The following is a 14,505-nucleotide window of genomic DNA, read 5'->3' as shown; positions in this document are numbered from 1 at the left end:
AAGCAATTGAAAATAGAAACTACCCTCCCCGGTGGTGCTACCCCAGCAGAAGGCATTTGCTGATGGAGCCACACAAAGGCTGTATCAAACATGTCAGATCCTCAGCACTTGCAAATAAGGACACTCCCATTGCAGCCGCCAAAATGCAGCTCACCTAGAGCAGTTCAGGACCTGGACTTCCACATAGTCTAATAAAAGTCCGTGCAGACACATTAAAAAAGAGATATAAGGATTACTTTGAAATTAGCAACATCAGCACAGGTTTCTCAGTTACAGAGAAAACGCAGTGATCACTTGGGAGCAAAAGGACGCTGAGAAGCTCCTAGGAAGAAAGAAAAAATCCAGCAGCTGTAAAGCCAGGAGAAAGCAGAAAATATTAAAGCAAGAGTTACACCCTTCTCCACTGCCTAATTATGAGATAAGATGATGATAATAAAGCAAAAAGCTTGGATAAGATGGAAAAATTTAAGCAGTTGGAAGTCAAAGGCTACATTTTTGGGCATATGGAGCCAGCTCCCTTGGACCCTATTTGCCTACCACTATCTTACACACCGTGGGCAAAAGCGAGATATATGGTCACAGCGTGACTTCATTGATTAGGAGCCATAAAAGTTTGGAGGTGCCGAGCTGAAAGTCATGACACCTGTGTGGGATATTAAGACAGCAATTTTTCAGCATTATGTGTGGTGGAGCAGCACAGGCTTAACTGACATCCAGGGCAGCACAACTTTCTTGCTTGCTCTGCGGTTTCACAGAAAAACAGATGACCAACAAACAGATATATTATAAAGCTATCTGCATTTGCTAGCGTGCTGCAACACCTTTGGGGTCTTCTGGATGTTAACACTGGTTTTAATTCTCTGAAGAGACAGTGAGTTGCTTCTGCTTTCCCTCTTGATTTTAAACCAGTTCTATTCTTTGTGTATGCGAAAGGGAAGAATTGTGAAGTTTCCTCTTAAAAAAAGGCTGTCGTTTGCTATTTTTCTGTGCACATGTTGCTATACTTTCTCATACGTACATCCCTCTCTACATATATGCAGTCAACCTAGATGTATATACAAACATGCCCACTGTTGCACATTAAAGAAATGCATATATTTAAAACATCATACTGTATACAGTCTATTTTGGCAATAGCCATCTGGAAGAAGAAAAAAGCATAGAAGAAATACTTAACGTAACCAAATTAGATTTTGTACACTTCTGCCAATCTACAGAAAGAAAATTTACTGGCTACTCATTGCTCTGCAAGCAAATTAGCCATTACTTCGATAGCTTTATCCATACAGAGACACCCAGGCTACATCATATGGCAACCAACTTCAGCAGAAGGCTATCTTGCTTTTCAGTACATTTTTAACTGCTGCGGAAGACAGGACCAGGACACATTTATCACTGTTACGAAGGACATACCCCTGCAAGTTTCAGTCTCCCAAAATCTTTTATTTTCCTGTATGGTCAAAACATTTTGTTTTGACAATACCATTTTTGTTCTAGTTAAGACCTCCCCTGGACCACGTCTGGGTAACCAATGGATAACGATGGCTCCTGTCACAGCACAGGGATTTCAAAATCACCCAACATCTACCCCAGGGCCTCATACTCACCGCTAAGCACTCCAGCCATTCCCGCTGCCAGTGCACGTTTTAAATTAGCACCACAACCACTGTGGCTTTGTTTCTCTTCTAACTGAGCAACACTGTGACCAAAGCCCTATCAGGCCCTCCTTCCTGTAACACCCTTCATAAAATCTGCGATATTCAAGAAGTGATGGACTCTTGATTTCACGTTCCTTTTTCACGGGTGCCTTATTCCTGCTGAAACACTGGAATGAAATTATGCATGGAAACTCTGCTGAGAATTTGCTTCTTCACGGAAGAAGAAAAAATGCCCGACATGCTCAGAATTCCAATCAGAACCAGAAGGGCCCTGATTCCGTGTACAAGTTATCAATACGATACACATTTGAAAATCGCATGGTACTTGCCAAACGTGAGGGTGTCCCCGTGGGAGGAAGGGGATTAAGATGTAACCTTGGGTCAAAAGAGGTTACACAATCAGGATTTCCCATACCAATGCTGAGGAAATTAAATTCATGGTGGAGATGCTCCGCTGCTGAAATGCAAGGAAACACTGGAAGAAACTATCACGATTAAAAAACATGAATTAATTCTTTCACGCAGAAGAGCCCCAAAACACAGATTTGGCAGGAAGACTCTTCAAACTCACTTATTTATTCATTCATTTTAGTAGCCATGCTCGACTTTGTGAATTATTCTTGATAATTCAAGCAGACATGTAAGAAAGCACCCAGTTGCCACATATTTTAATACGTATTCTAGACTCTCAAAAATGAAAGTTTTTGAACTACGTATCTGTTTCTACGTGTTCATATACATGTACATCTCCAAAGAAGACAGCTGAAAAAGGGAATATTTGTTTTTCATCCCTTAATTATGCTTTTTTTTCCCCTTAGTGCATTAATTTGGCAGCTAAAGGTTTCCGCTCTCACTGAAGGGTGAAGACAACAGAGCCTCTCGGAGCCCCAATTTTTGGCACCACCTCACTCCTACTTTATGCTTGAGGCTACCTCTCCTCTGACTGATTCTTAATTTGAATAAGCTTTCACTGAAGACTGTATCAGAACTGCAGCAAGTTAATCTTATTAAACCGTATGAGTTTAAAAACTCAGAGCTTGATGTCAGGCAGGCTGTTTCCAAATTGGTATACTTAAGATCCAAATTAGATCACAAGCAAAATATTAAAAGGCACTAGAGCCATTTAAGAGTGAACTTCCATTTCCAAAAGAAATTTCTGGACATTGGGAACCCAGGACTCGTGCCAGTTCAGTGGGAGTCAGGCCCTGGCTGCAATGGGTGCTTTTAAGTGTTTTAAACCCTTGAAATTTAAGCTACAGAGAAAGGCTGTTACGGCGTAAAGGAATTTACCTCACCTATTGTCAATACCAGCACAAATACATGGGTCCTCCTAAAGGATGCTTTAGTTATGGGAGGTTTCTACTCCCACCCAAAGTCTCCCGACAAAAAACACCTTTGGGGGACGCTGCATCAATTGGCACTGAATCCGTAAGCTGGATGCAATGAGGTGTGTTTTAAACACTATAAAAGAAAATCTCCATCCTCTTCCTCTCCCTTCGCTCTTTATAGAGCAATTTTGGTTTTTAAATAATTGACAAGTGTTTACAACTTCAGCTTCACTTCAGCCACCTCTGGGCATAGAAGACTGCAGTCATTAGAAATGGGGGAAGTGGTGACTAGGATGCAATCCACCCTTGGCTTGCTGAAACACTCAGGCGCGCGGTTTGCGGCAAAGTAGGTGGCTGCTTAGGTCCCCTTGACTTCCAGCAAGTTGGTGAGATGATCTACCGGTGCTTTTGCTGCTTGGATGTCATCCAGGCCACAAAAACGAAGTTTGCAGAGATCTCCTGGAACACTTCTACCTCTGTGCTGGCTTCAGACACAGCTCCTGTCACGTGCACAGCATTACACAAGCACCAAAGTGTTTTCTGGATCACAGTCTGACACAACAGGCATTAGACTGCACTGTTTGGTGCCTGTCTTTAACTCTTTACATCCAGCTACAAGTGCAACTAATCAACTGAAATTGATTTTCCAGAGCTCAGCCTAATCCACTGCATTGAAGGTGACCTATATTCTTTGTGTGTATGTATAGCTAAGGGGTTTGGGTTTTTTTTTTTTAAGGTGTCTCAGATATTAGATGCCTGTGTTCAGCTGTTGGCAACCTTGCCAGTAATTCAAAAGCGGTGCCAAGGAGCACTTTGGACACAGGCAGATTTTAGATGGTTCCTACAGATTTCTCCCCTTCTCCCCCAAATATCAACAGTGAAGACTACTCATCTGCCTTCGTACATGCAATTCTCTCTTACCCATGGGAAAATAACTCCAGGTACCAACTTGAGCAGACCTCCAGTCCACCAACATCCCTGACGACAGCATAGTGCTCTGATACGCATGATTCAGACCCCAGACAACTGCAACAAGCATTATATTTTTTCCACAACTAACCTTGCTCACTCCAAACGAATGGTTGCTTTTATATTTTACTCCACATATTTTCTAGTATTAGCATAGAGAACCAAAATTTACTTTCCGTCAGTGCTAGCTGGGAACTAGTGCAATCATTTACGAGGAACTATCTGTTCCAAGTGACCAAGAGAGCTAATAATTTATCAGAAACAGAACAGGCATTTTGGGGAAGGACATAATTATATTTGTGTGGTTTGTAATACTCGTGAGTAAAATGGGACGTTCTGCATAATTCAAAGCCACTTGGGGAAAGGAAGAGAGGAAGCAGGCGTTCCAAAGAGAAATGGCCTCAAACTCTCAAATTTAATCACAAACAACTTTTTCCTCCCTCCTCCGTCCTTTTGGTTTTGCTTAAAACAAAGAAAACCTTCAGCATCTAAGTAAGCTTCACAGAGGGGGAAAAAAAAAAGGCAATTAATAATCAAAAAATCAACGTCTTGCCTTTACATAAGTAGATGATGCGGCCTGAACTGGAATGCTGTACAGCTCATCTTGTCTCAAACGTGGTAACGGGTATAAAGGGGTACTCAGGGAAAAACAATGAGCAACTTCACATACTCGTAACAGAAGCCCAAAACACCCCCCCCTAAGAAGAAATATTTGAAAGACTATAACTTTCTCCCTTGGAGAGCAGGTAAATTAGAAGCAATATGACAAATGCACACAAGCTAACGAACAGAAATGGAAAAGGTAGCTTGGATGCCTCTGCCTTCACTGTCTGAGAAGGGATAGCAATGAAATTAAAACCTGACAAAAAGCAATCATTTTTTCACACAATAACCTATTATTCTGCTGGATTTAGCTCCTAGAAGTCGTCATGACCAGGGACTTCATGAGATTCAGACAGGATTTGACCATTTATACGGACACCAAGAATATACAGCAATTGCAATTAATGCTAACAAAGAAAATCTAGAAAGAATATTAAAAATCTTGGTCACTGGGGTGAAAGGTCATCTCTAACTATAAGGGATCAGGATAAAAAAAAAAAAGGCGTGGAGGTGGCGGAGACAGTCCCTGCCCACAAAGGGATGCCATGTCCTGCCCCGAGATGGGCAGCTTTTCTTCTGGCCAGCTCCAAATCCTCCCTTCTTTCCTTGCATTAGTTTTATAGTTTTCTACGGTTCTCTTCCTGTTATTCCATCTCCCATTCTTCACAGCGTCTCTGCAATAAAGTTTTTCCTGCTTTGTCACCAGTCCTACTCTGGGTAAAAGCATGTAATATATTGCCTACTACCAACTGCAACTCTCAGTAACGGACTGAATGCTGAGGCCGTAATTCAGTCCAGAGGCTCTACTACTGCCCATAAACTACTCGCTATCTCTCAGTTTACGATGTCAGCAGGACTCCAGCTGAATTAAGGCTTCTACTGTATATAACTGACACCAACGTATTATCTTATGCATAATGCATAGAAGATGTCTCTAATCATAAATTCCATATCCTGCCCTTCCTTTACATCACAGATGCAGCCCAGCATCTCTTATGCACTCCGCGTACTGATATATTAAAACCTTCTCCTGAATCATAATGGCAGCAAAACCTTTTCTTGGGTCACTGCTTCCGATAAAAGCCATTCATTCCCTCTTTACCCCAAAGAGGCTGAAATAAAATTCAGCTCATCCCACTAACAAAACTCACACTTAAATTTAAGGACCGTGTTGAACTGATGATCCAGGAACATTGCCTGTGTCAGTCCATATTCTTGACACTAGCAAGGGAATGATTTGCACCTAACACCCATCTTTTGGCTGTTTGCATTTGGTATCAGCAGAGGGATCACACAGAATGCAAAGCTGCACCATGGATGCCGAACTGCAAGCGTGCAAAGGTGAGTGAGGTCTGCAGCGAGCATTTCCAGCCCTGCAGAGCAGTACAAGCAGACACACAGAGAGGGTGTGGTATAAGCCAGCACTGGTTTTACACATCTTGGAACGGAACATGGAGTTCGAGCTCCAAAGACTCCACAAACGATGCAGTCAAAAATGCGCTGAATGAAAGCTTTGAAATCTCCTGGAGAACAGACAATCCCCTGCGTATAAACCCAATTTTGACCTCAGGCACAGACTAACTGAGCTCTTTTGTACAAGAATAAAGTAAAAAGCAAAAGAAACTGATATAGATGCATTACTTCAAAGCCATCTTACCTCACAGCCCTTTAGCCATTACTTCTAGCCAGAAGACTTACCGGAGAAGCAGCATGTACGTATCTTTCTACTCAAACCAATTTTTTTCTTTGTTATCTTAAGATAGTACGAGTCCATTTAGCCTGCATAAACCTTATACCCTATCTTGCAATGCTCTAAATGAATTTAAGCCTCATGACAAAATGACCAAGCATATGGAGACCAAGCCCTGTGATGGCCTCGTAAGGCTGTCACATTCAGGCGGACTGAAGATGTAGGAAGACTGAGCAGCAGCATCTTCAATGTTCATCGCTTCAGCAATTTAAGCAATGGGCAGGAGGTGTCACGGGCAGCATGCAGATGCCTGGCTTTAACCTCTGCTTTCAGGCACCTCAGATAATGCTTTTCATGGTACTAAATTTGTGTTAGCAAAAGCAGAGAACAGTACCCAAGGACCTAGAGTTGCACCTTCCCTGATCCAGGTTACAGGAAGGCTTTCTATGTGCTTGCACCCACCTCCTGCAACATGGGAATAAATGCAGTACACATTTCAACCGGCGGACACCACTGTCAGCAACGTCTCCATCTTTGCTCAACACTGGTACAAATTAGTAGCTGCTGTTCTCAACAAGTCTCAAACGTTCAGAAAAAACAGATGACAGGAGCATGTTTCACACAGGTCTTCTCCCACTGGCAAAAGCTACACGCGGCATGCTGCCAAGGGCTGGCCAGTCCCTTCCCTCTGACAGGCTGGAGCCAGCCACCTTTCACACTAGTAAAGTAATGGATGGAGTAATAAACATGGATTTTCCCTGCATGGGTTTCAGCACATCATGTGTTCTGCACTTCTGAGGCCACTTCAAGACATGATTTATCCAGGACAATATCCCATGCCTTCTCTTTGTCAGTTAAAGGCTGGGGCAGGGGGGGATGAAATGAAACAAAAGAAAATAGCTGAGAAACTGAAATGGTCTTAGAAAACAGCAATGATGAATTCCTCCAGCTTCCTCCAGCCTGCGCACTTCAAGGAGGCCTTTGCCTTTTGCCACGGAGGCTGCCAGTTGCACATTTCTTTCTCAGCTCGAGCCTGGATTTTCTCAAATGACAGCGCATTTGCAAATAATAACGCAAAGGCAACCAAAAACCAGCAGCCACGGCACAACACAACTGTCTATTTATTTATTTATTTACTTAGACTGGGGTGTTTTATAGCTGGCCACGGCTACCAATTGGTACCCGGGGAAGCCTTAAGCATTAGTTTTGATCTACAGAGCCTTCCGCAGCTTGGAACCTAATTACCTTCAGAAACTACTGCCTCCTCCTCATCTGTTACCATGGCAGCTGCAATCAGCTGAGATGCTTGGGCTGACAAGCCCTGATTTACTAGGGTACCAGGGCAATTCCAGGGTGCTGTCGCTTTCAGAATTTACTCCTCTGCTTGGGTCTGACAGCATTTTCAGGAAAGGAAGAGGTAGGATAAATTAAGACTGTGCAGGCTGGGAAGTAGCAACCTTTTTTTAGAGTGACTCAACAGCTCGGTGCATACTGCTCCACTAGCACTTATTGTTTTTTGAGTTTTTTTTGTTATTTTTCTCTCCCCCCCGCTCCTTAGGAATATTATGTCTAGCCTTGTCCCAGGGTCAAGGTGCAGATGAGATTAGTAGACTTTGCTTCATTTTAAAATATCTTTCCACCTGGTGAGAAAATAGATTGTTTAACCAAGTGGTAAGGCTTGTTTTCTAGCCTTTAAAATTAGAATCCAGGGAACGCGCACTTCAGTATTCCCTGTTAATTTCTACTGGTTACAGAAACTACTGTTTAACTGAAACATTAGTATTTTTCCATATTGATGCTTTTCACGTGGCAGTCTCAAAGCGCCAGACTTGTACTTCCCAGAAAGAGAAAAGCCTAGCTTCCCATTGCAACATCTCAGTCCTTCAGAAATGCACTTCCCATGCCATCTGTGTGATAACAAATTTAGAAAAATGATTAGTATCTTGGCAGTCTTTGCAAAATGTACTCAGGATGCAGGGGAAGGCAGAGGGGTTCCTACCAAATGGGGCATTCAAGTACCTGAGTCAGAGGTGATGACAATGTCTAAGTAGGGGGCTGTTTTCTGAGAAATATGCCATTAATTTTGTAGTGCCTGATACAACTGTGCTGCAGTTCAGCTGAAGTTTGCTCATTCAGTCCTCTTGATGGCCTTGTTATTACAGGACCTCCAGGTCTGCAGCTCTCCTTGTCCTTCATGTTGTCCCCACATGCACCAGCACAAGCTACTTAATATAAAAGACCCTATGAGAACATCACAAAATTGGTATGATCAAAACCAGTGGCCATTTTATGAATGATTAATGTGAATTATCCTATCTCTAAAATACAGATAACACTGCCTCTTTATTTCCCAGTGCAAGAACAGATCACTGGCATTGAGAAATGTCTTAAAAATCACAGGTGCTGATAGCATCAATAACAGCACACCATGAAATGCAATAATATTACAATAATAGTGGCACTCGTTTCGGACTCCTGCATTTTTCAGGTCATCAACCAAAAACATTAACAAAGCACAGCCCTTCAGGAAATGAAAAAATCTTTGTGGTGTAATGCAAGCTGGTTCATACAATTTCTTTGTTCTCAGCCACTCTGTGCAAACTGCCTGCTGCCATCCTTCCAACTACCTGGAGAGTTGTGAGTGTTCCTCCTGACATAAAAGGATCAGGCCCTTTGATGAAACTAACTGGAAATCTGAGAGTGTCAAGCAGCTGACGACAGTCTTATGCTCTTAATTGCACTTCTTTCTTTTTTTTTTTTTTCTCCCCAAAAAAACAAACTCTAGGTCTTGACCTGCAGGCTTCATCAATGACACCAGCACTGAAACAACAGGGACAAACCACACAGATTAGACTTGAACCTAAAGGAAACTAGCTCAGCTAAGCAACTGGAGCCCAGCAGGGCATCTAGTACCTGCCAGCTGTGCCTCCTGCAGAGCTACTAGAAATTGTCTATCTGCTCAGCCCGTGTAGAAGACCAGCAGAGCTGCAGCGCCCACCTGCCAGGCCCTGACCTGCACCGCACCAGGTGCTCTCCTGGGGGCAGAGAGCACCGTGACCAGCTGCAGTGGAGCAGAGGATACGCGTCCTGTTGCGCTCTGCAGGCTGCACATCCTCCGCTGGAGGAGACGCAGTTTCTCTATCCTGGGAGCAGCGGGAAGCTTTGGGCAAGAGGTGTCTTGCCTGTGGGACACAAAACGGGTCCAGTGCTCCCTTCAGGGAAGAAAAGAGAAGAGAGCTGAGCAGCTTTCAGCCCTCGTCCCCAGGCCAGAAGTAACAGTGGCACATAAAAGCTCTGCAACGCTCTACTGTGGCAAAAGGCAAAAGCTGCCCCCTTTGCAAACTGAGCTCTCTGAGCTGCTGAGAGATACAAGAAAGTACCCCAGCAAGAGCTTTGCACATTTTCTAGCTTCCAAATTTTGAAAAGGCAGAAGGAATTTTACTTTGATTTTGGGAACAGCTGCTGAGACCTGTGAACATTTCTCCCCTGGCTCCTCTGTTAACGCCTGCTGGTTTTGTCTTATTATTCCATCCCTCCTTTCCTTCCTCTGGCTTAAGAGTGGCAGACAATGGTTGGGGTAGACAAGGATCCCTTTACTTCCAATATCTGGAAAGCAAAAGGAAAACCTTGATCTTGCCTTTAAGGCAAAAAGCCGCAATTGTTCTGTGTATGCGTACCTACATGCCAGCTTTGCTACTCAGACTTTCCCCCGCATTTTAACATTCAAGTTTAAAGCCTACAGGAAAGGATAAGGAGCTCAGTAAAACAGACTGTTTAAAATTACAAAGTTAAACACAAAGGCCGTATCGAAAGCACACAGTTCTGTGAACATACATGCAAAACCTGATCCCCCCCATCTTCTTCCTTCCATTGGCTTCAACCCAGGAAAGTACACAGGCAGGTCTTCATTTCACAAAACGCATATGCCTTAAAAAGAAGCACACGCTGGCGTATTTGTCTGAATCAAGGAGGCGGCAACTAAATGTTTAATTCCCTTGCCAGCGTTGCAGCCTTATATTTGTGTGTCCCTTTTACAAGGCGACTAGCTCCACTGACTTGTAGTGAAACCACCAGCACACGAAAAGTAATACACAGATTTTGTCTTCCTGAGCTGGGCATTTCCTTGGTGGAAAGCATCCACCAAGAAATTCAAGAGAACACACTGAAAACTTTTTTTTTTTTTTCTCTTTTTCTTTAGGGTTTTTTTGATAGACTAAATGGCAGTGTTAGCACTATAAAAACAATGGCGTCTCTAAGGGGAATAGGAGGCTGCTTTTCTCTATTATTCGCAGAGAACCCCGGCTGTTTGAGCTGATGATATGTTAATTCTGTGGCACAGTTGCTCAAGGGAGGACGTAGCAAAGTCTCCCATGGTACAGTGCACACAGTGTACAATGGGCATGGTTAGAATTTAATTGTTTGTTACAGCCCTTGAAAAGACGTTTCTCCAAAGCAAACATGCTATGAAATACATTTTTCTCTAATCATATCAGAAAAACTTCAGTACATAAAGCTCTCTTTCTGAGCTTTTACGGGCAGCTGCTACTTGAATGCTTGAAGGAAGAGCTGGTAAGTTAAAAAACAAAATAGGCCACAGAGATTTAATTTCCTATAAAATAGCTCCCTACAAGCTGTTTAAATGTTCTTTACTTAGAGCAATACTCCAAAGATTTTAGAGATTTTCAGGGCAAGGCTTGCAGTAAGAACTCCTTGTGCTCCCTCTGCTCAGGGGGCTCCACAAACACACCATCAGATTTATGCCTTTACCTTTCAAAATAACCCCATGTACTCGTCTGCAAAATTAATTTAAATAAACATACAGAAGAAAGGAACATGCTAGCTTAATTTTTATTGGGGGGTGGGGGAGCAATCACTAATATCTACCATAAATCTGCTCGCTCGCAGCCTCAGCTCACATACTAACATCTCTGTCTCACACATACTTTTCTTCCCACCTTTCCCTCTCCCCCTCCCCGCAGCCGTGCCATAATGTGTCCAAGTCGGCTGTACTGCGTCGTTGATTAAAAACTGCCAGCAGTTAGACAACGTATTATAAAACGTACAAGGGGACTGTGTATTTACGAATGCAATAATTAATCAATGCATAATAAGCGTGCACTGCGCGTGTAGTTTTTTCTTTCCATACGCAGACAGCTTCGATTACCACGCGGGTTACGTGGCCAGGAGGATCTTTAGTTCCCAGTAGCTGCTTCCCCACCCTGCAGCATTAGCAAAGACAAGCTCATTGTGTTAAAGCCTGTCTTCATCTGCAAAACCACCCAAATACTGCTGAACTGATTAATTTTGCAGGTAGAAGCTTTCAGAAGAAAATGCCATTGTTACTGCCACAACTACTAGGCTGTCACAATTTTCCTTTTAAACAACTTTTTTTTCAGAAGCTCAGCTATAAGGCATACTCAGAGCTGTGAGCTGGCAGACTGGCTTGCATCTTAAGAACATATTTCATTTTAATGGTTTTATTTTTAAATTCTTTCAACTCTTTGAATTAATGGAGATTAAAAAAAGAAATGAGACTGACATGAAAATGCGAGGTAGAGTGTTTTTCCCCTTTTAAAACTGTCTTTTAACTAGAAACAGGTAATATTTATTTTCCAGAAACTCAACAGTACCCCATTAATAACACGACTGCACGCTACTTCATGAAAATTGACCATCAAGTGGCTTAAATGGAAAGAGACACCACCCTTTCCTGAGCCTCCTCACTGATAAACAGCATCAAGCAAGGCCCCACAGATATTAATATTCAGTCAGTAGGGATGTGCTTTTCCCTTGCAAGAAATTTCCTCCTCTTTGGCCAGCTTCTACAGCACCGCTTTCTGTCTAAATGGGAAAACAGAGATGCTTTGCCCCAGAGATGCGCTTCCCTGCTAACTCTCTGCTAAGCTGTTTTGAGTCTGCAGTGATGGTATCTGGAGCCGAGTAATCAATGTGAGTTTTCATCCCAGTGCTGTGGGCACACACGATTACGTGCCCTCCCTGACCAAAGGGCTAACGTTTATTGCAAACTTGCTACACGTGGGGACTGACCAGAAGATTGCAGAGCTCTGCATTTGGCTTGGAAGCTAGTGCCTGGAGAGCACTGCTAGGTGTATATATAAAAATATTAATACTTTGTAACAGCCCACAAAGGGGATGACATGGTTTTATTCTGCCAATATGCAGAGGATTAAGGATTTCTGCTTGAAGCCACTAACAACCTGAACAGGAGAATTACAATAATTCCACTAAAACCATGCCGAATCCAAGGGACAAGCTGATGGCACGTTCTTACCCTTTCTGCTTGTCTTGAAAACGTAACCGGCACAATCCTACAAACAGGACTTCAACCAGCTACGCAAGGAGGTTCAGCTTAAAGAATGGCCTTATAGGAGCCATATGCAATGACAAAGACATTTTTCATGAGACCTCTCAGCGTTTTGAGATCTAAATCCTTGATGTGGCGCAATTCTAAAGGGAGCTCAAAAATAGCCATTAGCATGTCAAATACAGATGACACACTTTCTTTTCTGTTGCTCACACAACTCCATTTTTAGTGCAAAGCATCTCACAGAAAACAGCAGCAAGATACTCCATTAAGACCTTGCACTGCTTTAGCCATTAGGTCACCATGCAAACATTGCTACCATGACTTCAATTAGCAACACTTTGCCTATGTCAATACCATTATTAATACCCTGAAATACTACTTTCTATTACTATTTAATTAACAGCCAAACGTACTGAGTAATTATTCACGTGAAGTTATTAGGAGAAATGTACTGAATGCAATTACATGTCAAGAGCTGTGACTTACGAATCCTTCCCACAACACTTCTTGGGCCAGAAAATACCCTGAAAAATTCAGCAACAGTTAAAGGCTCTCCATAACTAGGATTCCTCTAGGTTGGAATAAACTGTTAGGCCCCGCTTCTCCAATACAGGAGTCTACAGGGAGCGTATCACAGTTACTATTTCCAGATGCAGTAGCCACACTTAACAGCAATAGTTATTATACAGAAATTTAGTAAATCTTCTGCAAAACAAATGGGAGTTGACTGGCAATTCAAAACCACCCTAAAACTAAGCCTGGCAACACGATGAACGATAGAGACTTTTCTTTGTATTTTGAAAAATGTAAACATTGTTCTGAACACAAAACATTATTTTTTTTTGCATACAGCACAAAAAACAGTAAATATGCATTTGAGAAAGACTTCATGTTCAGTAAAAGCCTTGATATTTAAGTATGTCAGAGGTAAAATTGGGAGACAGTGAGTATCAAGATGACTGATTAGTAGTACTTACAGCAAGTGTTATTTATATTGCGGGATGCTAACCAAACTCTGCTAAACCCACAGTTTAGCAATGATAGCTGTAATTCTGTGCACATACATACAGACTAAGTACCCGCATTTTCTCATGCAAACACACACACAAACTGGTGTGTACATACCGGATTAGAAAACCAGCAGTCAGCAAACAAAGAATATTAAATGCTATACCTTTGAGTCATAATCTTATAGGCATCTGGCAGATAACAGCGGATATTCTCCATCTGAGCAGGATCAGAGTCACAGATTTTATCATCAGTCCTCCCGTAGTTGGCACTTTCGATCATGATAACATCTGTTCCCGGGCAGCGAAGCTCTATGGGGTAACTCTCGCAGGACAGTTCCCTTCGGACTACAGCCATGGGGACCGGAGCACGGCTGAAAGCTGCAAGGATTAACACAGAAACACAGCAAACATTTACTTTCCACACTGAGGCTAGGATTAAAAGTGGAACAGTGTTTAGCAGCAGGTTTTATCCATGTGCTGTACTGAGATAGTTTTGGTACCATTGAGATATGGTCTGCAGAAATGGGGTCCAATCCCCCGCTGGCTGGCTGCCCAGAGAAATCACTTCTCCACTCAGCAACTTGATTTTCTCATCTCAAAAATAAGCTAATAATCCCTTTTATACAGGGCTTTAGAAATCTCCCATTGAAAGAGGTAAATACCAACTATGGCATTGTTATTACTTCTACTTACCAGGTGAAAAGCTAGTTGGCTTTGATATATAAAATTACAGTCCTGCGTTGTGCCTGATCAACCAGGGGAAATTTTCTGACAACAAGCAATGCAAGCACCAGGATCCCACCTGCTCAGCAAGATTGCATCTGTCCTACTGCAGATGTCATAACATCTGCATTGCTCCGCGTCCTTTTCTTGGTCCTTAGAAAACATGAGCCTAATGGCTTTTGCTGTAGCCTGCAGC

At 42.6% G+C, this 14,505-nt stretch overlaps 1 protein-coding gene across 20 annotated transcripts in view; it reads right to left on the bottom strand.

The window, feature by feature from the left end:
• The window catches only part of ADGRL3 (adhesion G protein-coupled receptor L3), a 529,084-nt gene that overhangs the window by 266,855 nt on the left and 247,724 nt on the right, over positions 1 to 14,505 (bottom strand). For all 20 annotated transcript variants that reach the window (XR_012587320.1, XM_074589233.1, XM_074589236.1 and 17 more), the window contains one exon: positions 13,751 to 13,964. Coding sequence is in view for 19 of the 20 variants with exons in the window: in XM_074589233.1 (XP_074445334.1) it covers positions 13,751 to 13,964 (214 nt within the window). In the remaining variant the exon portion in view is untranslated. The remainder of the gene's footprint in view (positions 1 to 13,750; positions 13,965 to 14,505) is intronic.

The sequence above is a fragment of the Larus michahellis genome, chromosome 5 (assembly GCF_964199755.1).
Source record: "Larus michahellis chromosome 5, bLarMic1.1, whole genome shotgun sequence".
Lineage (NCBI taxonomy): Eukaryota > Metazoa > Chordata > Aves > Charadriiformes > Laridae > Larus > Larus michahellis.
Note: the sequence above shows the minus strand (reverse complement) of the source record. Positions and strands in the feature narration are given on the sequence as shown.